Genomic DNA, 23,195 nt, shown 5'->3' on the forward strand with positions numbered 1-23,195 from the left:
CTGAAATGGCAATTGTTATGACCTAGAATAGAGATTTTTTCTTCACATGACAAAGGAACAGCCTCCATCCCTCCCCTAATTAAATAAAACCTCCATGGATTACAGCCATTTTTATAGAGTGTCTAGGCTTATATACAACTGATGGGGGAAAACATTTCCATTTCCAGTCCTTCACCCCACCATTTTCCCCCAACAGCTGAGAATTTTAGAGGCACTGGAATAGTCCTGCACCCGTTTCATTCTGGTGCCTAATTCAGCCTAAAACTCCTGTGTCAGTCTCTGTGTATGTAAGAAATGTTAGCCAAGTGGTGAAGGCATGCTTCATCTCTTCTGCCGAGAGATTCATTCGGTTCTTACACCCTTACGGAGCAGCGACCTGATCAGCTTGGAAATGCAGATGATAAACAACAGCAATGGTGAAAACTCCTGTCTCGGGCATGTACTGAAAATTACATCTATGCAACCATCAGTGCAATGTTTTATAAGCATTCCTGTTGAGTTATAGCAATGATTATTAAAGTTAAAAGCCGAACACCACATTAATTGGGAGCTCTCTATTCATTCACAGAGTGAGCACCAAGCTGCCAGGCATCCTGTGTGTTTCATCCTGACCAGAGTGGGCTGTTTCATAATACATTGCATTGAACTGCTTCATCTTAAAGTGAAAAATGATTCAGTTACCACAGTAACACAGCTCTGGGTTTCTTCTCCTGGCAGCGAAGGTTAACTGGGCTGTCTAACGCATGTTGGTTTCAAGGTGCAAATAAGGGAACAACAGCGATGGAGTAAGACCACACGAGTTACCATTTTAGTTACTGTAAGACCACAGTCAGAGAAGCACAACCATCTTACAGTTAATGCTCTTTAGCTGTCTGTCTTCTCTGTCTTGTGTTTAACGCTACTGCTGATGGCTACCGATGCACATTGCATCCTGACTTTCCCATAAACTCTCTATATGTGCCTTTAAAAGCCAGCAGCGTAAGGGGAAACTTTAACAAGCTTTCTCTTAATCCTGTTCCCTTGGTGCCTGATTCTCAAGGGTGCTGAGCTCTCACAGTTTTCACTTTTAGCAGAACTCCAAGTGCTTAGCACGGCCTCTACTATGCTAAGCCCTCAAGTGAGGTTACCTTTTCAGTAGCAAAAATGTAAACTGTAGGCTTACAGTTCATTTCAGAGGCTGGAAATTATCATTCTCTTCTCCAGAATGAAAGAGATAAGCAAGATCTATTCCCTGATGTATTGTGTCACAATGACGGATACTTTCATTGATGCTCAATGATGAGAAAAATTATGTGCTGATTTCATGGATAGGGCCTTTTAAAAGCAGATGGATTTCTTCAGCCTAAAGCTGTACTTGGTTCTGAGCCATATGGACTGAATCAGAGGAGCTGTGGGCATATCACTGTGGGAGCTTGCTTTATGGACCAAAACCACATTGTATTTGGGCACAGCTTTAAAAATACAGTCTTTTGTGCACTCTGACAGATGCCAATCTGCCTGATGCCTCTTCTTAAGTGTGGTGGTCATCAGTCTCAAGGAGACAATCCTAGGAGGAAGGCTTGAGCAGCAGAAACAGTTTCTCCCTGTGGCTTTCAGTGGTGCTCCCCGTGTGGACAGCAGTGGGAGGGGGAGGAAGAAGGGGTCGAAATAGCTAAAGCCGGGGTAAGGTTACTAAGTCTTCATATTCCTCCATGTACAGTATCCAGAACAGAGAAGAGAAAAAATACAGGAGAGAAATAGACAAGGTATTTAACCTCAGTGGCATTTAGCATCAGAAGACCAAGCACCACAGGAGGTACATCTACATTAGCATTTTAGCTGAGTTTAGGACAGGGCTTTTGAAGCCAGTCTCAGTAGTCTCAAAGCATTTCACATGCCTTGGCTGTGAGGTGGAGCAGTGACAGATATACAAACTAGGTCCCTTTGAGGATGGTAATTACCAGAAGACACTCCCAGAGCACGTCTTACGCAGTGCAACCATAAAGGGCATCTCTCAGTCCACAGGAGCAGACTACAGCCAGTCTGAAGTAAGACCTCTTGAAATGGTACCAGGTCGTTAGCAGCAAGTGTTTCACTCTAAACCTCTGCTCCTATTGGACATTACTACTCGTCAATGTGGACATAGCATAAAGTGTGGAGAACATAGACTAAAATAAGACATGAATACGAACAACCATATTGTTTTGGTTGCAAACCAGTGAATTAGCAGTTCTCCTCAACCTCACCATGACTGGGTTGCCTTCCAAAGTAAGATATTTCAATGAAAGGTGTTTAAATACCATAAACATGATAGAGTATGATGGGTGTGTTAAACATTCCCAGCCTGCTTTTTTCTATAGACCAGCTTTGACAACTTTTACACTGATTATGAAGATCCTGAAAACAAAACTATCACTTTGATGTACGTTTAAAGGATGACTAACTTATTGCTTATAGTGATGCAATTATTCTCCCTGCTTTTGCCTGAGCCTTTGGAAGAATGTCTCACACCTTGTTTGTCATCTTTCTCCCTGCCAGTAGTTAGCCAACTCTGTGATCCACAATCTCGTACGTTTTCATGGTTCTTTGTCTGATTCTGCAGAAATATACCCTACTAGATGGATGAAATTGTGTCTTTACTTCTGGATATGGCAGGGAACTAAAAGGATGATTGTCTTGGCTGTGAGAAAGGCACTTCCTGCTAGAATAGAACATTGCTTATTAAGGGTATGACTCATGATGATGCACTTTTATTGAAATATCGCCAAACAACACAGTCACATCAAACTGTGTTAAGCTGTTGCCTTGGCAAACCAGACTGAGACATACCAGGATGAATACTTTTCCCAAGCCTCATATGTTTGAATATCATGTTTCTTAGTCTAACAGCAACTGGTAAGTTTTTACCCCATTATTTGTGAAAAGAGGGATCCTTTCTGTAACATTACCTGTGGTATGTGGCCAGTTTAGGGAGGAAAGAACCTCTCTGTCCTCTGAGAATCATTTGCACTGAAGCAAATTGAGACTTCTCACCTTATCCCTTAAGGTGGATTACCTACTACCTCTGCACTGAAGAGGCAGTTATGAGACAGCTGATGACTAGTAACTTCTTAAATCTCTCAAGCTATGCCAGGATGTCAAGTGAATAGATCACAGCCTTAACATTCACGGCCTGATCTGCAGAAAATGTCACTGCTGTGACATATCCAGGGTCAACCTGTTTGCTGAAAATACCCATGATCCCTACAGACATTCCTGGACAGATTCCTGCAAACTTCTTGCCAATTACAGCTTTCCTGCCTTTACTGACCATGTACCTGTTAAGCACATTTAATCACCTCTTACATTAATTGTATCCCCATTAGATGCACATTTACAATGGTTGGGGTGGGGTGAGGTTGTGACATGCTTATTATTCCAGTCATTTTTAATGCTTTTCTTGAATGGCACAATTATGAGTACGCAATGTAAGAGATGGTGGAAGCGTGAACAGTTAGGCAATATCAAACTGGATTAAAAGGATATTATCAGTATGTGGCATCACTCAGTGCTGCAGTTTTCACTCGTGCTAAACTCACTCTCTCCTTCCTTCCTCTCCCTCAACATCCAGATGGATGGGAAAAAGAGCATCATAATCATACGAGTACATAGAGCAAATGGACAGGTTTCACACGTCATTCTTCCTGTGTCATGGACAGCTTGTAGCATGTTGGCCTCTGGGAGTGGTACTAGTTAAGTCTGATGAGGGCAGAGGACAGGTGAGCGTTATGTTTATTCTTTCACGTAGCTTTGTAGAACTCAAGAGGACAGTAAACGTACCGATTATTTGCATGGGTGGTTCCACATCTGTCGTGGCTTCTTCCAACAGTGACAGCAGTTTGGCTGATACTTGATGGACCAATTCAATGTTGCTAAACAAGCCATCCACGTCAAAGTGAGCAATCTATTGGAATACAAATATTAAGCAGCTACTGACAAAGGATAAAGAAGGACACTGTGTATTACAGACCTTCTCATGCTATGCCCTGAGTGTTCAACACTCCAGGAAGCACCACTTCTGCAAAACCTCATATAAACATCCTTCTTGTGACTTCAAGGACACATGTATGGTTTTCAGATTAGTACAATATGGTTGACACAGTTAACAAAGGGCATGTTATCAAGTGCTTTTAACCTTATTTTGATCTATTCCTAATCTGAAAGTGTTTACTTAGGAAGGAAATAAATATTATCATCTGAATAAAGAAAAGATCCTTAGCTGGCTTTAAAATGTCTGTTTCCTTTCCCACTGAGGAAAAGAATAGTTGACAGTGGACTTGATTCCCTGATTACCAGTTGCTAGCAGATGCCACTGCATAAACTGAGACCTTGGCGCCCCAGTGTCAGCTACCAGATACAAAGATTTCCAGATAGTGGTACCACTTTGAATTAGTTGTACTATAAATCCAAAAATGCAGCCAAGATCATATAATTTTCACTAAAAGAAATACATTTAGAATTCTGGGTATTAATATAACACTAAGAGCTTCCTACAGAGCCTGGGCACACAACATTGTCTCTAGTGAACTTCACTGATTTGCACCAACAGAAAATTTGGTTCCATGCCCCTACTCATTTTAGAGCAAGTAAAAAGTTTCCAGTACACATACTTTTCATGCAGTAGTTGTTATTTCCTTACACAGCAGGGCAATAGTTAATACTTGGGGACAACTGGAGATAGCCCGTAGCAATGTGCTAATACTGAGAACAAAGGCAAGACTGATCTCGACACCCATATTGATACCCTCCGAATTAATCTCTCCATTAGAAACAGAATTGCTGACTTACATAGCAGCTTACCAGATGCCAGGAGGATCAAATTGCATGCTCTTGTAACAGAATCAGAAATATACTTTCAGTACTAATGCAGCTAATTTCTTTATAACTATTTTATAGGGTCTAAAACATGTTTTATCCATTTGGAAATATGAAACATTCATCGCTAGGTCAATTTTCTAAATGTTATCCTTCTTTAAACACATTACAAACTTTCAATACGGTAGTTTATCTGAGAACTAGCCTTAAAACCATATAACATTCTTGAAAGCCTTTTAAAAATGCAAAGGTTATTAAATTAAGACAGTTAGACAGTTATAATCTCTAAATTACTTTTCCTGTATAGACCTAGTACAGGACTTCTGACCTTCGCTCCAGCACAATACCTGCATAATATTTGTAACCACGCTGTGCATGGACACTTAACACACATTAATAAAGTGACAAAGGACAGAAATGAAACGTATGTTTTCAGTTGGCTGGAAAAGAGCAAAGGAATAACAGCACGCTTGTCAAAATTCTCAGCGAGTTCAACCAGGGAATGCTCTTGTTCGGTGCTGGGGAGCGAGTCAAGTGGAGACTACTTCCAAGTGGATGAACAAGTGAGGACGAAGAAGTCAAGAACTCCTTCAAGTTATACCAGCAGATGCCAGCTCTTCTGAAAATGGGTTGGAACAAACTCTGACAGAGTTTTAAGAGAGGAAAAAGGTCCTGCAGGAGCATAAACAGCACAGGCTTCAGCTGGTCACAGCATTTTCTCAAAGAGACAATGCCAATGTCATCTAAAGACAGTTTGGCATCTGCACCTGTATTTTGTCACCAGTTTCATAAGATGCTCTACGTACAGAATACGTGGTTTAAGGGTCTGTTTAAAATTATTTTTATTCTCTGTTAGCAGCAGGTATCATTAGTGCAGCCTCTGTGAACACTGTTGCAGGCCCCACCAAACATGAATTTTTCTGTGGATAACCATCTATTCCCAGCTTTCAGCTGCACAATCTTTTACAAATTGAAATAGTGTTGAGGAAAAGGTGCTCTTTGAAGTCTCAGCTGGAAAAGAACATGGGTATCATTGGCCTAGTAAGATTTTTGCCTGAAAAATAGTTTATGAGCCTTCCTTCTTAAAAACACGTTTTTCTGAATAGAATGCAAATTTCTGACATGCTCACTGGTCCATCAGGCATGGTTTTTCTCCACCACAGATGCCTGAAAGGCTGGATAAGGTTATCTTTACAACTTGAATTTACCTTGACGGGGAGGTTCATGCCCTTCCAGGTTGTTATTGTGGGAAATACTTTTTTTTAATTGTATTTTACTGCTTTTAGAGGCGACAGTAAAGGTCTGCCAGAGCATGTACCAGGGGTTATAATTACAGAGCAGTATGGAGAGGTGGAAGCTGCTATTGCAGCACGTGAGCAGGGGTATAGCGTCAATGCTGCGCTCTGGGCCAGTGGTGCAGGCTTTATGCACCTGACACACACGTGTCAGACTCTCGCGGTGACACTTATGCTTGCATTAAGATTATCTGCAAGCAGAATGTGGGTGAGTTGAGACCTTGACGTCACTGTCTCATCCTCCACCCCCGGCGCTCACCTGCTTGTTTCTCAGGGGCTGAATCACTTCCTTGATGCAGAGATCCAGGTCGCTGATATAGTCTTTCTCCGTCTGCATGAGTTCTGCGATGATTTTCACCCTCTTGGCCATCATGCGTCTGCTGACTTGTTCTTCATCCTCCTGCGACGAAGTGGCAGGGGTCGAGGACCCCACCTGTGGAGCCATTTTTTCTGTTTAAAAGAGGAAAACATGTGAGGAGCATCATAATCTCATGTGCTCACGCAGCTTGCCCTGCACAGCCATGAGGGAACATAACAGTTCCAGTTGGAAGCTCCCAAATTGCCATGGAGAGCAGGAAAAGAAGCATAAGAAATGGCAATCCCAGATCAGACCAAGCATCATCCCATCTCCCTCCTCGAAAAGCGGACATGGGTTTGGCAAAGGAAACCACCCGTTTGGCAGTGAGGGGATAAGACATCACTGGCTCCCCCAGCTTTGATGTTATGTATGTGGGCAGAAATTTTCCATGGAGCACAGGAAAGTCTGATCCTCATCACACTGAAATTCAAGGATAGCTGATGCCTTCTACACCTTTGAAAACACAGTCTCGGTCTGACATCTATTATGATTTGGAGGATGGGAGAAAATGTGTTCCCGTGGAAGAAAAAGGCTGTGTTTACCATAAATAAACTTCAGTGGAATAACCTTTGCTCTGTACAATGTAATGTTGAGCCTGTTCACGGGAGGCTGAGGGCTGCAGGTACTGGAAGACAAACTTTTAAATGAAGACAGTGTTACTAACAGTGATGATGAAACCTGTATTTCTGTTTAAAAAGATTTCTTTGAGAGAGGCAAAGGAATTACAGGAGAATATGGGAAAACCCTTAATGATCAATAACAATAATTTCTTGGATCGTTGGGATCAGGCCAGTCTCAACTATTTTTCCATACTTAAGATCTAGAATATCTGATTTGTTCCAAATAAAAGGAAATGCAAGTGAGTCTTCTACAGATAGGTAATTTGTGTATGCTACAGGATCTGCACACAACCTACTTACCTGTAATAGTGGTCTTCCCTTCTGCTGGCTCATAAGCCAGCCTGCAGACATCCATGTCAGCTGTAATAAGGGCACCAAATTTTTATCTGTGTACACTGACAATCTGTATTTTTTATTAGAAAAAACACACGCACACAAAAAAAGAAGTTGAAGATTTCAGAGGCTATTCTGGTGTTTTTCTGCTAGCCACAAGATGGTGCAGAGTACCAACAAAGATGGACACATCATTTCTGTACTCATCTCTGCATTACCCAGGTCGTGCTTTGACAGCATGGGCTTTTACTGCTGAGCAGCAAAGGACAGGAATCTCTGCCGAGGATCACACTGCTACGCCTTCATGTCAAGTTCTTGTACGAAGCGTACTGTATAATGAGGCAATAGTAAGAAATATCTGATGCTTTGCTTGCTAATAGCCAATACTGAATATATTGCAGTTGTTTGAATTGATTTTCAAGGGCAAGATCATGAGCGCTCAAGTGAGCACTGAACAGCGTGCAGCTCGCCTGTGCAACACCGGCCCAGGCTGCAGATGACAACCTGGGGCTGGACTTGTGGGAGAAGCAAGCAGCTTTCAGGAGAGAGGGCTCTGAGCCGTCTTCCGCTGAGATGTGTAAAACGTTACAAATCCCGTGTATCGTCATTCCTAACCCCTTCTACAATTAAGCTGGCCGCTGCTACTCAGAAAGGACAGTTTTGTTATTAATGTTTCTCCCATCAGGTTTTCTAGTGAGACCGACAGGATCACAGTTATTGTTATAAATAGCTGATTTTGGGACTGTACCTCTGCCTCTGTACTGCTACTTTTAACCAGTGAGGACAAGGAACACAAGCAAACCCAGGGGCAGGGGGTGCTGGTTTTGTCCAGACTTTTTTGTATTTAGAAGTACTTTTTACCTTTGAGTTTTTAGCCTTTAAGTCTGTGTATAACACAGGCATGAACATTTTGTCCTCAAGTCTGTACATGGACCATAAAATGGAGACATGATGAGGATGTCTCCCCTCTGCAAGGCTTGAGCTATCGAAAGAATTTTAAGCTGAATCTTTCCCTAGTGAGTCTGTGCTGTTGTGAATGCACGGATGGCACAGGAGCTCACGCTGCTGCAGAGCTCATGCACCAAAGGTGCTGTGTGCTGGACAAAACAGATTCTGCCCTTACTTTAATGAGGAGGAGAGCAGAACTGGTACCAGTATCACTCCACAGCTCCCTCTGAGCAATTTTCTGCTAAAGTTGCAGAATGAGACCACCTTGCCTGCTGCTTACATGCTAAAATGGCAGGTACTTTTCCTCTAAAAACTTAAGAGTATGTAACCACACTTATAAATTCGCAAGGAACCACATGAAAAATCCATTTCTGTTGCAGTTCTGTACCAAAACCAATCAATCAATCGCTCCCTCAAGCATTTTTCTTGAGGTAGGGTGTGAAAATATCTGTGTGCATGTGACTGTATGTGAGAGTTCAGGGCAACGCCTAAGACAGCACAGAATGGACCAGATGTCCTGGAAGATCTCAGAAGTGTTGTTTTGTCTCAGATGCAACATGGTTACGATATCAGATGGAATTTTAAGATAAACACAAGATGCTGTGCCAAGGAACTTTCTAATCTATTATACCGGTGGCAGGGGAGGGCATTATATGAGCAAAGTAAAACCACTGTATCCCACTTCAGGCTTGAAGTCGCAATCCCTCGAGAGGCTGTTCTTTCAGTTTATGTCATTAGATCGCCCTGATCAAATTTGATTCTTGAATTATGTCAGGGCTCATCTATTATCCTTATTGCATGATAGATAATAATGCCAGGAAAGAAAAACTGTTCTCAACAGGAAGAAATAGCCGTGAGAAATATCAGGTAGATGCTGTTTCCTTATAGAAAACATGTTTTTTAATAAATGTATCCTTTTGTTAAAACTAATATAATTTTCCATCTTCATCAATAATTTCACTTTTTCATTTCAGGCATGTCTGTCTCCATAAAATGCAACAGCAAGATCCTGAAGTGATGTTTACAGCCAAAACCTGTGATTTCATGTTCAGCTGATTGCTTTTGACCAGTATGAGAACATTAGTTGCTTGCTGAAATCCTTGTGGAGTAAGTGAAAGTTTAATGAATGCACAAACAGCAAGTGCATATCTGGAATATGAGCAGACTCATTTCTACCTGGTAACATGTACCAGCCCCAGAAAGGTTCGGGAGAGAGGATTAGCAGGAGGAGACACTGCTGAGGATTAACTGTTACAGTAAGAATTTGGCTCATTCCTCCTTGGAGACGCCAGGTTTAGAAAAAAGAAAAAAACCCTGTTGAATGGCTTATTAGACAGCTGCATCTTAAGACCAGTTTACAAAAAAAAAGTAGGAGGTACTTTTAGTAGGCATAAAAATGTAAAGTAGAAGGTAATGTTTGCAATTGTTGTTTTGTGATGTCAGTTACCTGCAGGAGTGGAGTTCTGGAGAACTTTGCTTTGAAAAGGAAGGTGATGACTTTGGTTTTCCAGCTGTGTATTGATGTACACAGCTCTAGTTGCACAGAACAAGAGGTTCACCACGTGATGACATGGACGAAGCAGCCACACATCTTACAAAAAGCTTCTTGCAAGTGCAAAGTCTAAAAATACCCCCCAGATGGAGACATCCAGCAATGCAGTGAGAGCATGGAGGAACAGAGCTTGCAACATGCAAATGCAGCAGCTCTCTTCTAGGCCCGGTGGAGATATCGGGGGGGATCCACAGCAAGCGACTGGAGGAGCAGCCATAGCAGGTCTGCAAGCTCTATGCATGCAGATTTCCCTGGCTTTCCCACCTAGAGGCTGAGCAGCTCCTAGAGGCCTGCTCTATCCTTCCTCCCAGGTAAGATGCTCAGGTTGGATGTTAGGTTTGTCCTTGGGGACAGGACCCAGGTTTCTCCCCACCCAGTGCTTTCCACCTGGGAATGAAGATACTGGCACAGAATATGGCAACAAGCACAGCGGTGTCAGTGTTGGAGTAACAGCCCTTTTCATTTCTTAGGCAGCATTTGGAGGATGCCAAAGGAATGCACGTTGTGCACTTGCACTGTGCAGGTATGGGGATTTTGCCTAGCATAAGGGAGCAGTGAAAGGATAAGTTATCAAGGTATAACAGATAAATTACAGCGTTACTGTGTTTTCACACATGAAACCCAAGTCTCACAGCACCCTGGATAAAGTTGCTCCGGTATGAAGGCAAGTCCTCAGATAGCCTGTACCCTCAGGTAACCTAGCTATTACACACAGGAATGTACACCAGCTTTTATCAGCTAGATTTAGGAATCAAATGCATGCAGCCAAGTTCAGAGACTGCTACCGTGGCAGCTTTTCTCTCCCCCCTCACATCTCCACTCGCACTGTGGCCTCGGCTCTGCCCCCTACACCCCTGCTTCCACTGCGGGTGCCAGGAAGGCTGCGGGGCACAGGGACACTGGGATCTTTGGAAGCGAGGGAGCCTGAAATGGGACAAGCAGTGAGGAAAGACGGAGTGTCCCACTGCAAGTGGAAGAAGTGTATCACATGAGCTGATACACAAGGAGTTTTACTCCAGATCCCCCCTCCTCTTGTAAGGGACCACTTCATAGGGGGGGGTGTTATAGTTTTGCACCATAGTTACTACAGTGCAACAATATGGTGCAAACAGCTGAACTCCAAGCTGGGCATTGAAATGCAAAAGGATTAGGTGAGGGTTGTGGAAAATGCCTTTTTGTCTTTTACTCACAGACACGCATAACAGCAGCATTGTTCAGGAGTAGGTTTGTTACACACGGGCTACAAGTTACACATGCAAAAAGCCCCCTTTCTGAACAGAGGAGGAGAACACTGCAGGACCAGGATGACCTTGCGCCAGTCTTCCTGGGCAACAGGTTCGCTCATAAAATCTGCATCAGAGACTTCCTTGCAATTAGGTCATTCAATCTTTGATCATTTTTCTGTTCCATAAAGTACAGAAAATATTTAGATTCAACACGTAAGTTCTTTCTTCAATTCCTTGACAGCAGACCGCTTTAATTATATGTGTGCTGACAGAACTACAGAGAGATCCCATGTGACCACAGTGGAAAGGAAAGAACACTTATCATCGGGTGACAGAAGAATGCCCTCATTGTTAGTGCCAATACTTACAAATAAACCTTTCCAGTGTGTCATATACCGATATAAATATATCACTCCTGTAGCATTGAGCTAATAATTAATAAAGTAAGAACCGAGGAAGGGCTGCACCTGAACCGCTTGCCCTGGGACACGTGCACCTCAAGATCTGGCACAGATTAGCTGTACGATCTGTGAGCTGTGTGACCCACAACACAGAGCATCCCAATTAATAGAACATTTGCTGATATGCTCAGAGAAGGATCTGTAAACCACCTTGGGTCCTGGTCTTCCCTCCTTTACCCCAGTTGCTGTTACTAGTTGTGCCGCAGTAGCTCCCAAGAGTCCTAAGCCACAGGGTAGGACTTGGTTGTGCCAAGTGCTGTGCAAACACAGCAGCACAAAATGGATTCTGCTCTGAAAAGGTGAGCTCGCTTCCCAGCCTGGCTGCCGCTGCAATAAGTTCAAGGAATAACTCCAGCTTTATTGCAGTGCAAGTTAACAGAATTAAATCCTACACACCTAAATTTGCACGGGAGAAAACAGAAGTATTTGTTAGATTGTGATTTCTCATCGCAAGGCACAGGGGAGTATTTTCATCAGGCCATCTCCTGCGCTTCAGGAAATAATCCAGACTTTTACTCCTTACTGTAGTTCAGCAAACCAGCCGCTCCAAAGATCAATACGTTCTGCAGTGAAACGGGATATTTTCTGTATTGTACTCCACAGAAAGTTAATCAGCAAGCATAGCGCAAGGCAAATAAGGAACTGGGGAGAGGCGCGGAGGACCTTTACTCCTGGCGGGATGTGCCGAGAAGCTGCGTACATGGGCTGCCCACGCAGGAAGAAGTGGTGTGCTCTGCAGGCAGGGAAGAGGATGGGGTGGAGGAAGGGATCCTGCTTGTGGTGGAGCAAAAGGGGATCAGTTGCCTCTGACTGGGCTTTTGTACACCAAGGGAGAGCAGCTTTCCAGGAATTTGTATAACGTTGTAGGTTTCTGTGTCATTTCTGGTGTGGGTTATTTCTCATAAATACATTAGACATGGGCAAAACGTGAAATTTGGGGTTCAGATACAAGCTCTGATGCAATAATATTGTGGTAGCTGTGTGATTTTAATCACTGTATCTATTACAGGTATGTCACTGCTGTATTTTAAATTGAAGCATGTGCAAATCATTTAACAGTGCAGTTGACCCATTCACAGCTAAAGTTATAAGGGAGTTAACATGTAATAAATCTGTAAAACAAGGGCTATTTTCAAGGCATGCATTGTCTCGCTGAACAATGCAAATGGGATCTCCAATTCCTTCTGGAAAACCACCATTTTCTAAAGCTCATTTTTCACACCAAGCACCAGGATTGGTGTACCATTATTAACAAAACCCAACAATGTGTGCCTTTTCATGGGCTGCCCTTTTTGGTTGATAGTATCTATCCCCGTGATACACTGTATCTTAATCCGCCCTGATCTTGCAAACATTTACGTGCCAATAACTACATCAAGCAAACTCTTCTTACCCAAATTCATAGATACTCCATGGAATGGTAGCTTTAGGTTAATTCAAAGACAGATCCCAACATTAATGCAGTACATGGATATTAATATAGTTATTTTTACAGCTACAGATAATACACTTGAAAACAGACCTGCTAAATACCTTTTTGTGCCATTGCTTAAGGACAGTAGCATGTTCTTCATTCCTTTTGAAAGGACATATGTGCAAGATTTTCTAGTGAACGTAGAGCAGAGCATTGCGTAGAAATAGCACAGGAGCTCTCTTAGCTTTTATAATGACGCTTGATATTATTTCTGTGTTCACCACAAATGCTAGTGAATATATCTTCCTTAACCCCACTCTTCCCTCTTTAGAAAACTGATGCTTCTGTCCAGTTGATGGAAAACTATGGAAGAAATATATATATATACATATATACATATATACATATATATATATGGCTTGATCAAGGTATTTCTGGACTTATCCAAGAATGCAACTACAACCCGAGTTCTAGATGACTGCATGGTTGTATCACAAATCTGCCATTTAATGGCAATTGTCTTATTTTCCTCTATCTAAAATGGGGCTGCAGGCATTTGGTTGTCTCACAGGATGAGTTGAAACAGATGCACTAATGTTTGCAAAGCTCTTTGAGAAAATAATGGTTACTTTTGCATTTTATTTCCTTTTTTTAACAAGTAAAGCCAGGAGGTGTTGCATGGCCATTCACACCAGATAAGGTATTGAATAGATGTGTCTAGTATAATTAACCATGAAAATCCTTTCTTGTGTTTTTAATGAATCCTTAATTTTAAAGTAAAAAAAGACTTGCAGAAGTTGGCACCTTTGACAATGCTATTGTGCTCATGTTTGTAGACTTACAGAGCAAATCACCCAGATTACTGTGGAGATCTGGGTGGTAGGCTCCCTTTCTCCTTCTTTACAGAAAACATTTTTGATTCTGTATAAACCAGCAAAACTTAAGAGAAATCTAGGGGCAGAAACTGAATTCTCAGGAGTTTTTATGCCTTGCTGCTTGCTCATTTGTTTCTGTGTTTTGGTTTGGTTTTGCTCACAAGCTTTTATTTGGGGACCTATATTTCTAATACACCGAGCTACCCTTTGAGCATATACTTCAGAGTTGCTGGAAATGGTGGAGGTGGGGGTGGGGTGGGAGTGGGTAGTGGCAACAGCCTGGTTTCTACTCAGGGAACCCTTCACACACAGAGCTGGAAGGGCCCTCAAGAGATGTCTCACCCGTGGATCACATTGTGCAAAGATGCTGCAATGCTGACATAGGCACTGGGGTGTAAAGACACCTTGGTCCTCATGCTCTGCCTAGGTTACCTGCCACTAGCAGAGACAGGGGTCCTGCAGCCTTTGACTCTTAGCTGTGGAAACCTGCTCCACTCACAGGAGATTCCCCTCTGCAGGGTTTGATCTTGTTGCATCTCCCTGCCTTACACATCCTTGTCTGTGCTAATGCCTGCCACATCTCTGCTGACTGTGTGTTAGAAAACATACCAACAGAGGACTATAGAAGGGAGGGGCAACTATGCACAGAGCTTTTCTTCCAATTCATATGGGAGAAGCATGTGCAAATTATTACCATTTGTATCTTTCTGCAAAGCATTTACTATTTCAGGGTGATTAGAGAGTCCCGACCTGGCAATACACAACAGAGCGTTTATGTCACCAACAGAACAGTTTGGTTTTCTTGCCAAGAATGGAGAACTAAAAAGCTTTGTGCCAACAAAACAAAACCACTTCCCTCACCTTGAAGTAAGCTGCTTTGCATCCAAGGGCTAGTGAGAAAAATGAAGAACATAAAGGCATACAATCATAGCGCATCATCAGTGCTGGCAGGTAGCACACTAGCACTGGGATCCGTGATCATTATCAGATTCAGGCACATCTAGCTCAGCAAAATTTGATCCAGATCAAGCCTTGGCACACAAGACATTTCTTTCTTTTGCAACTGTAAATACACTTCACAGGAATTTCTACCGACTTTGTATTTTCACTCTGAGGGCAGGCAACTTCTAATCCAATATAAAGCCTGCAGGTACCTTGTTAACCCATCACTGTTTTCCTTGGGCAAACACGAGCAAGCAGAGTGAGCTGATAGCAGACCAGTGCTTTGCAATAAGTGGCCATGGCAGTCTCAGCCGGTGGCAGGAGCTGTAAAGCTGGATTTACTGTCTCCTTGGACCACTGCCATAAACATAACCTCATGCTCTGCCATGACTACCTCGGCTTCCCCGCCTCCTTTGCTCCAGATTTTAAACAGGAGGCGTTCATAGTACAAATACAGCTGACACGGGGCAGAAAGATCTCACACTTTTTGCTGGATATCGCTCTGATAACCTTGACCTGACCTGGGTGACCCCCTTCATGAGTAAAAAACTGCTGTTTTGGTGGGACATGTGCCAGGAGCTTGCATGCCCAGCCATAATGATCTGTGCTTGTACCCTGAAACACCCCTGCCAGATCCCTGCAGCATGTGCCTGACTTAACTGAAAATTTTTCATCCTATTGATTAGCTATCATAAGGAGGGAACAGCATAATCGATGAACTGCTCTGTTGTTCTCAGCATATGCAGCCCTCATAGAAATCCTATTATTTTCAGGTTTATTACTTTACTTTCTGCTTTTATTGTCTCTCTGAAGGAATGTTATTTCCTAATTAAGTGCACCAGAACCATTATACAGCACCCAAAGTATTTTCCTATTTTATTTCCCCATAAAGGATTATTGCCACAAGAGTGACTGTCACCAGGCAGTTATATCACTACGAGTAATACAAGCTTATGTTATAGTAATACTCAAACCCTGTATTTGTGATGGGACCCTGTTGCTCAACACCCTGGAAACCCACAGAAATTCATCAGCTTGTGTTCCAGAGGACTCCCAGAAACAGCCATAAACATTCTTCATGCTGTGTCTCAATTTGTGGCATCACATTTAAGTTTTGATTAACAGGGCCAATACTGACACACTTTGCCAATTTCTGGTCCAGATGCAGTTTGGTTATTTGAAAAGAAACCCTCTCCTTAAAGGTATCATTTGAATCAGCATATCCGTCAAAACATGTATTTGGACATACTTCAGTGCAGGTTTGTACAATCTGAGCAGTGGATAAACACATTATAGATCCTGGTATTTTTAACTGAAAAACTGCCCTTGATGCTTCTAATTACTTAGCATATACCCCACCTGACACAACCGCCAAAGACAGATAGGATGGAGCCACTGTATTTTCACATTACTGTTTGCGTTGCAAATGCATTCTGGTGACGAAAGAGAAGAAACCCGGTTGCATATGCATTTTTCAGGAATACACCAACACCTCAGATTGCATTTTGTGTCGTGCCTACACGACATTATTTAGAAAAATTAGGGGAAACATCTCACAGCCTGGAAGTGGGGGCTGAAGGCGAGAGGGGGCAATTGCTCACTCGAACTGTGAGCGCACGGGGGCAGAGACTGCCGTTCCCTTCTTTCTCCCGAGGCTGCAGCCTGGAGGCGTTCAGGAGACAAGCCCAGCACAGAGCATCCCTAGCAGGAGGGCACCAAGCAAGCTTCCCCCGTACCTTGTAATTTGTGGCTGTACTCTGTCCTGTCAGACTGACTCCTCCTCAAGGTGCCGTGGTCCCCGGCAGCAGCGGTGCTCTCCACCACGGGCTCTGTCGTCCTCCTCCTCTCCCCCACGTACAGCTTGCTCCTCAGCAACGCCAAATTCCTCCTCCTGCCCCCCGCGCCTTCCTTCCCCGGACACTCCATGCTCGTCACGGCCAGCCTTGCTTGGCGGTGGCAGTGGCGGGGGAGGGGGCAATAGGTTGATTTTTAGGGAGGTGAACTTGCTGCCCTTGCGAAGGCTGGTTGCTCTGGGCTTGGTTTTGGAGCGGGGCACCCCGGGCTCTGCAGGGCCCCGGGCTCAGCCCTGCCACCTGTGCCGGAGCAGCTCCACCCCCGGGAAGCTGACGCCCCGGGCAGTGTTTGCATTCACCTGCCCTGTGTGCAAGCACGCCTGGCGGGCCGGTTCCAGGGCCAGCCCGAGCCGCAGCCGCCCCCGGCCCCGTTCCCTGCGCAGGGCACGCTCCGCACCCCGCCGGCACCCTGACACGGAGCCGCATCCCGGGGCGGCGGGGGAGCAGGGGGCAAGGCGAAGGGCAAGGGAGGGCAGCCACCCCCGGACCCTGGCGCCTTCTCCTGCCCCAGGGCAAGTGCCAGACCAGCAGCCCGCCGGGGACCCCAGCTCATGTATCGAATTGCTCTGCCAGGCTCCCGACCTCACTGGGAGGTGCAGCCCTCGGGCTGGAAACTCCTGATCTACAGGTTGGAAGGGGGACCGATCCCCCAGGACGATGCAAAAATAGGCCGAGAAGGAAAGGTAAACCGCTCTGGGCGATGGGAAGCAGCATGGAGCTGACGCATTCTCAAAGCCCGTTCTGTCCTGCTTTATGCTACACACGGAGGCGAGACACGAAAGCCTGCCAGGGACCTGTGGAGCCTGTCATAACTGATCACCTTGCTCTGGTGGCCGAGGATGTGGACACCGAAATACCTCTGGATAGGCCCCTGGAAGAGATCTTATGACCCTGTCTGTTAGCGATGGCCTCTGGCACACATGCACTGTCTAGTGCTCCTCCGTAGCGCCGGTCTAATCAAGCTCATGTTAAAACAGCAGGAGCTGCTGGCATCTAAGCTTGGACCAGACTTATCCTGGGAAGAGCCCCAACAGCTATCAGTAGCAATCACTGCCGCTGCTGTGATACCCACCCCCTGCGGCCCTCGCTGCCCTACCAAACCTGGCAGGAGCCCCGTGGTGCAGCCTAATCGGTGTCAGTCTCACGCACACTCATTGCCACAGCATCTGCCAGGGGACACAACTAATGTCCCTCTGACATATGCTGGCAGGAGCGTATTGCTTTAGCATTGCCATGCTGTGTCCCCGAAGGACTGCATAGTGAAAACCAAACGTGGATGCAATGTAGTAGTGTAACCTTGTTTCCAACTTTTATTTTTCCTTAAAAAGTCTTAAAGAAGGCTTCTTGGAAGGTCCTGTGATGCAACCTCTCAATCAAAGCCCCTCATTTCTACCCAGCAGTGAAAGGAAAAGGTTACGGAACTATTAAGCAATCTACTATGTCAAATTGCAGCACCGTGCCAGTGCTGCACAAAGTGTCCAGCCCAAGCACAGCCTGGCAGAGGAAAAAAGCAGCGAGGGGAATACTGGGAAGACTTTGTGCTCGCACAGAGAAGTCACATATTACGTAGGCAATCCATGTGTTACATCTCACCTCGTCTTTGATATTCCCTAAGAAACATTTTGTTTTGCAAGTCAGGCCACAAAAGTTCCTTGAAAGGCAGAGCAGTGGTGACAGCAGGGAGAGGCGTACAGAGGGACAGACCGGTGACACACTTGTGACAAGCCTCAAAGCCCCAGCAACAAGTAAACAGATTAAGCTGGGGGTTGAGGGGAGTTGAGGGAAATCAGCTCCCCCATTTCCCTACATAGGGGACTTCCTGAGGGGTGGTTTTTTAGAAGTAATGGCTTGGCATTCAGTGAGGGTGGTAAAACTGGTTTAAACAGTCACCACCTTCCCTGGATAATTTTGTTCCCCCTATTGCTGCAGGGCGTAAACACCCGCATTTAAGATGGAGGAACTGATCTGCCTGAAAACTCTCTCCCTCCCCACTTTCCCCTGGGCTATTTTCCAACTGGATCTGTGCTCCTGTTTAGTTCATCATGAAGCTACGCGAGCAGTTGTGGCATCGTGAGGCAGGGGATGATGCAGGGGCACAAGTGAGCAGCTGGGGGCAGGGCTGATGGTTGCTTTAGCCAGCATTGCCTGGAGAAGGTATTTCCCTCAGCCAGGATTTTACAGTGTCATGCTTTTCAGAAGACACAGGTCCCATCATTTATGAGATTTCATTGTATTTATTTAAATGAAGATGTTTAGGGACAAATGGGGAATATATTTTGGCTGGGTGGAGGTGGAAGAACAAACTTTATAAAATACTTAGCTTTGTAGGCTTTCTGCCACATATGCAGAGTTACAGCCAAGACAGGATAGAGTAAAGTTTGCTCAGGTGTTTATTATGACAGCAATCTACCCACATGCAAAAGTCTTCCTCTTCCTCCTCAACTCAGTCACAGGGTGTGAAAAGGTATGTGTTTGTTCAGCAAGGGAACGCTTGTGGGGAAAGCCAGCTGTGGCTCGCTGCTGCTTTTGTACTTGCAGTGGTTTACCGGGCTTCAGCCGGTATCGCTACTTGTGAGGCAGCCAGGAGCCCAGAGCTAGCTTACACCGCAGTTTGGAAATGTAGATGAGCACTTTCTGCAACCCGAAAGTGTCTCCTCTGTGCCACTCAGCATGCCAAAATCTGAAAATAGCATGTCTTCTGTAATACTCCAAGTGAGGGGGACGCACTCAGGACCAGTGGCTTCCCTATTCCCTCTGGAGGGAGAGTGGTTTGAGATACATCCCGGTTTATCCATCGTTAAATCCAACAATTGTTTTACACTAGTGGGCTGTGCCAGTGCAGTCAGCAGGAGGAATATGTAAAAAACAATCAGATGCATATTTAAGTGAGATACCCCTATAAACTCTTCCTACAGTTTACTGTATTTTACCTGGATTATGACAGAATGCCACAGAAAGCACAGTCAGAACTGCCATGTGAAGTACGTAACTTCACCTGCCACTCACAATACTTGCAGTCTCTCTCAATTTCCAAATTACTCCTGCTCCCTTCTGGCCCCAGTAACAACTGATGGTCAAACAGTGTCAGGGTCACTAATCCATTAAGACAAGAGGGAATATTTGGCACAATGCAGACAAAATACTCTTTTTACAATTAATGTTAAAATCTCTTTAACCGTGCTGTGTTGTGCTCATTTAATTCTACAAAGCAAACTGGAATCCAGTTGATGAGAGCACTCACATAGGAGTTATTTGCACGGAAGCCACCCTGCTTTAGAGACAGAACAGGTGCTGGTGTCAATGTGAAAAATATTGGCATTGTGTTCCCAAGCAACTGTATTAGACACATATAAGAGCTTATTGTTGTACAGTCAATGCTAACCTTTATCTCAGTCCTGAGCTATAAACAAACCGGGAGCGTCCCCAAGACCAAAGGCCATTAAGTAAGCAAACAGTTATTTGTTTTCTTGAACTACTTTACAGCTGTTACAGATTTCTTTATAACTTAGCATCCCACAGCATATATGAAAAATGCTGGTGTGGGTTGACTGCCATGACTGTTCCCTTTCGGTGGAGGCACAGACCACTGTTGGAGTCCTGTGGCAATGACACCACCCTGCAATCCTCAAATTTGCTCACTGCAATAGCCAGCACAGCCACCAAGCGCAAAGAGAGTCTCAACACACAGCTGCAGAGCGACTTTACCAACCAGCGCCAATTTTGCCCACATGAAATGGTTATACTCAGCAGGCAGTGGAGAAGCAGAAAGGTACCGTGGCACTGCTGCAGTAAGCTGTCCTACCCTCCTTGCAGGTAGAGCACGATAGCAAAGAGTGTGGATGTCTCTATAGCTCCCCACCACCGTACAAGGAAGCCTAGGTGCACATAAAAGCAAAGCCGTAACTCTTGTCACTGCCCATACACACAAGTCATAGCAAAGACACCTTCTGGGGGACAAAAAGTTGAGGCTTTGATAAGAACAATCACGTGCAAGGCCCACTGAGAACTTTGAGCACTGGGAAGTTGCTACTATGTACGCTCTACCTGTTTGCAGCTATACTGGTAAGATAAGAACAGAGTGACAGGTGGGGATAAAAGCAGTAAAAAGGGAAGGCTTAAGGACAGGTAAAACTGGAGTCTACACATTGATTTTTCACAATGAATGAATCAAAATTACTTTGAAATATACCTAGAAATAAAACCCTTAAGCACCTTTCAATAGTACAAAAAGAGAAAAAAGCCTGTCTTGTTGGTGAAAAGTTATTTAGTGTGGCAGTGTCACCTTCAGTCCTTCTCTTGATCTTGCCAGACTGGTGATTCCTGTAGAGAAACAGGTCTTCAGAAGTACGTGCACAGCAGTAATTTCTTTTAGCCCTGTCTATAGTGTTTCTTGTCTAAATATCTGTAGGACAAATTAATAAAGCATATGCCTGCTGGGGCTCGGGCTAGGCTGTGGGTATTTTTCAGAAGGGATGGCTCCACCTATCAGGCTATGCAATCCACCTCCATCGACTGCTGTGATGCTTTCTTGCTCTGAACAAAGCCTCTGCCCCAGCTTACACATACAAAAGGCTGACGTGTTTTCTGCCTACAGAGAGGGACCCAGCTCTCAAAACGAAGCACCTGCTGGAGAGGGGATGCTGAGAGAAGGGTCAGCAGGGCTTGAATTGTCCTTGCAGTGCCAGTGGGTCTGTCACCGTTCGGCCGGCCGGGGCTTTGTGTCGGTCCCAGCTCCCAAAGGGGCACACCTAAGGGCAGTGCTGCTTTGAGAGGGCTAGGAGGTGTGGAGGGGAGGGGAACTCACCAAGAAACCAAGCAGCCCTTTGATTTCTTTAGGGTTACAGCCACACAGTTATTTTCTAAGGAAAATAACCTGACTCTGTTGATCAAGTAGATGGCACTATGATATCAAAGCTAATGAGGAAAGACAAGCAAATGAGCGAGGCACAGATAAAAGGACAGGAAGATGAATCTTCATTATTGTTATGTTTCAATGTAAAATAGGGGGGGTGTAGAAATTACCAAAGATGAAATATTTTCTGTGGTGTTCTTTGAGAACCTTCCGTCTTGGCAATTTACAAATCAGGATGGGAACTGAGCCTAAAAAAGACTATCACTAGCAATAGGAGAGATTTTCCTTCTAGGTCCCTATTTTGAGTGATTATAGATTTGCAGCTTTGTACTAAAACTTCATGTTTCCAGACAGTATTTTTACAGCTGAACTGGAACCTTTTTTTTTCTCTCTTTTTGTGTATGTGCATGTATATGAAAGAACGAATGAAAGAATGAACAGGAAAGAAGACTATTCAGTGATTTCTGTTTTGTGATGGGGAAGTTGCTTTGGAGTAACAAATACAAAAGTCTTAAAAAAAAATCACCTTGTAGACAGAGGTCCAGTGAAATTAATCTGGCAAGTGAATCCCAATATACATTACAGGGAGCATGGTTAAAACCAAAACTAACAGCTCAGGGAAACAATTTATTCAGAAAAAAACCAGGGTGCAAACTTGACATCTTCCTATACATGATAGTGAATATTATGACTAAAAATTAATTTTTCATATATACAGAGTATCAGTCTTTTTAAAGCAATAGGTTACTGAAGTGAATTCACCACTACAAAAAAGGATTCACAAGGTATTTAGCTTCTTTGGGACAAGAGCCTCTGTCTTTATCCATATTGAGGTGGAAAGTAACATAACCCAATAAACCTAATTCTGAAATACACAATTTGTTCCTTTTAGTTAGATGATGTAGTCTTTTGCTGATATGAGGCGTTCTTTTGCTGATATGAGGCGTTCATCAGTGCGTAAAATGCAAATATGTGTGTGTGAGTAGGCTGCACATAGACATCCTCTCCCAAATCCAGCTGTGCCAGTGAAAGAGGTTACTACTGACTCCAACGACTCGGCACCCTCCTCCAGCTGCAGACTGACAGCGCAAAGATCTGCAGAAGGAGTTTTTCATGCTCCTTAACTTGCTTCAGCTGAAAAGCAGCCTAACTTAGCCCAGTGTCCCTAAAATGCCTCAGCTAGCCTTACTTGGCTTGGTCTGAACTAGGGAGCACTGATGCGAGCTGATCCATTGGCACATCGGTGAGGTGGTGACGGCTGAACGAGTGAGCACTGGCAAGCAAGTGCAGGCAGTGACCTGTTCCACTGAGGCAGCCAGACCCGGAGGACAGCTGTCTGTGACTGCTGGCCTTTTGCACACAGGTAGCAGCAAAACAGAGGCTAGCAAGAATTGATTCCTTCAGATTAATGGTCTTACAAGCCACAGAGACAGAAGTTATATTACAGCAAAATTTAATGATAATGATGTGATCACCAGTCAAGAGCAAATGTACTGAAATAGCACAAAGTGGTAGTAATGAAATTCTTCAAAGCCTTATTAGCTGAAAAGATGAAAAAGACTTTCATTCAGGAGAGAAAGAAACTTTTTTTTAAAAAAATATAATGTAATGTTTTCTGCATTTAATTTGCACA

At 44.2% G+C, this 23,195-nt stretch overlaps 1 protein-coding gene across 1 annotated transcript in view; it reads right to left on the reverse strand.

Annotated features, from left to right (window-relative positions):
• The window catches only part of ARHGEF38 (Rho guanine nucleotide exchange factor 38), a 36,345-nt gene extending 19,501 nt beyond the window's left edge, over positions 1-16,844 (reverse strand). Inside the window, exons 1-3 of the mRNA XM_005238085.4 lie at positions 16,594-16,844; positions 6,388-6,578; positions 3,799-3,922 (exon numbers count right to left, since the gene is read on the reverse strand). Of these exons, the coding sequence (XP_005238142.2) occupies positions 3,799-3,922; positions 6,388-6,578; positions 16,594-16,783 (505 nt within the window). The 5' untranslated portion in view covers positions 16,784-16,844. The remainder of the gene's footprint in view (positions 1-3,798; positions 3,923-6,387; positions 6,579-16,593) is intronic.
• Between the last annotated feature and the right edge of the window lie 6,351 nt (positions 16,845-23,195).

Source organism: Falco peregrinus, chromosome 2, assembly GCF_023634155.1.
Source record: "Falco peregrinus isolate bFalPer1 chromosome 2, bFalPer1.pri, whole genome shotgun sequence".
NCBI classification, from domain to species: Eukaryota; Metazoa; Chordata; class Aves; order Falconiformes; family Falconidae; genus Falco; species Falco peregrinus.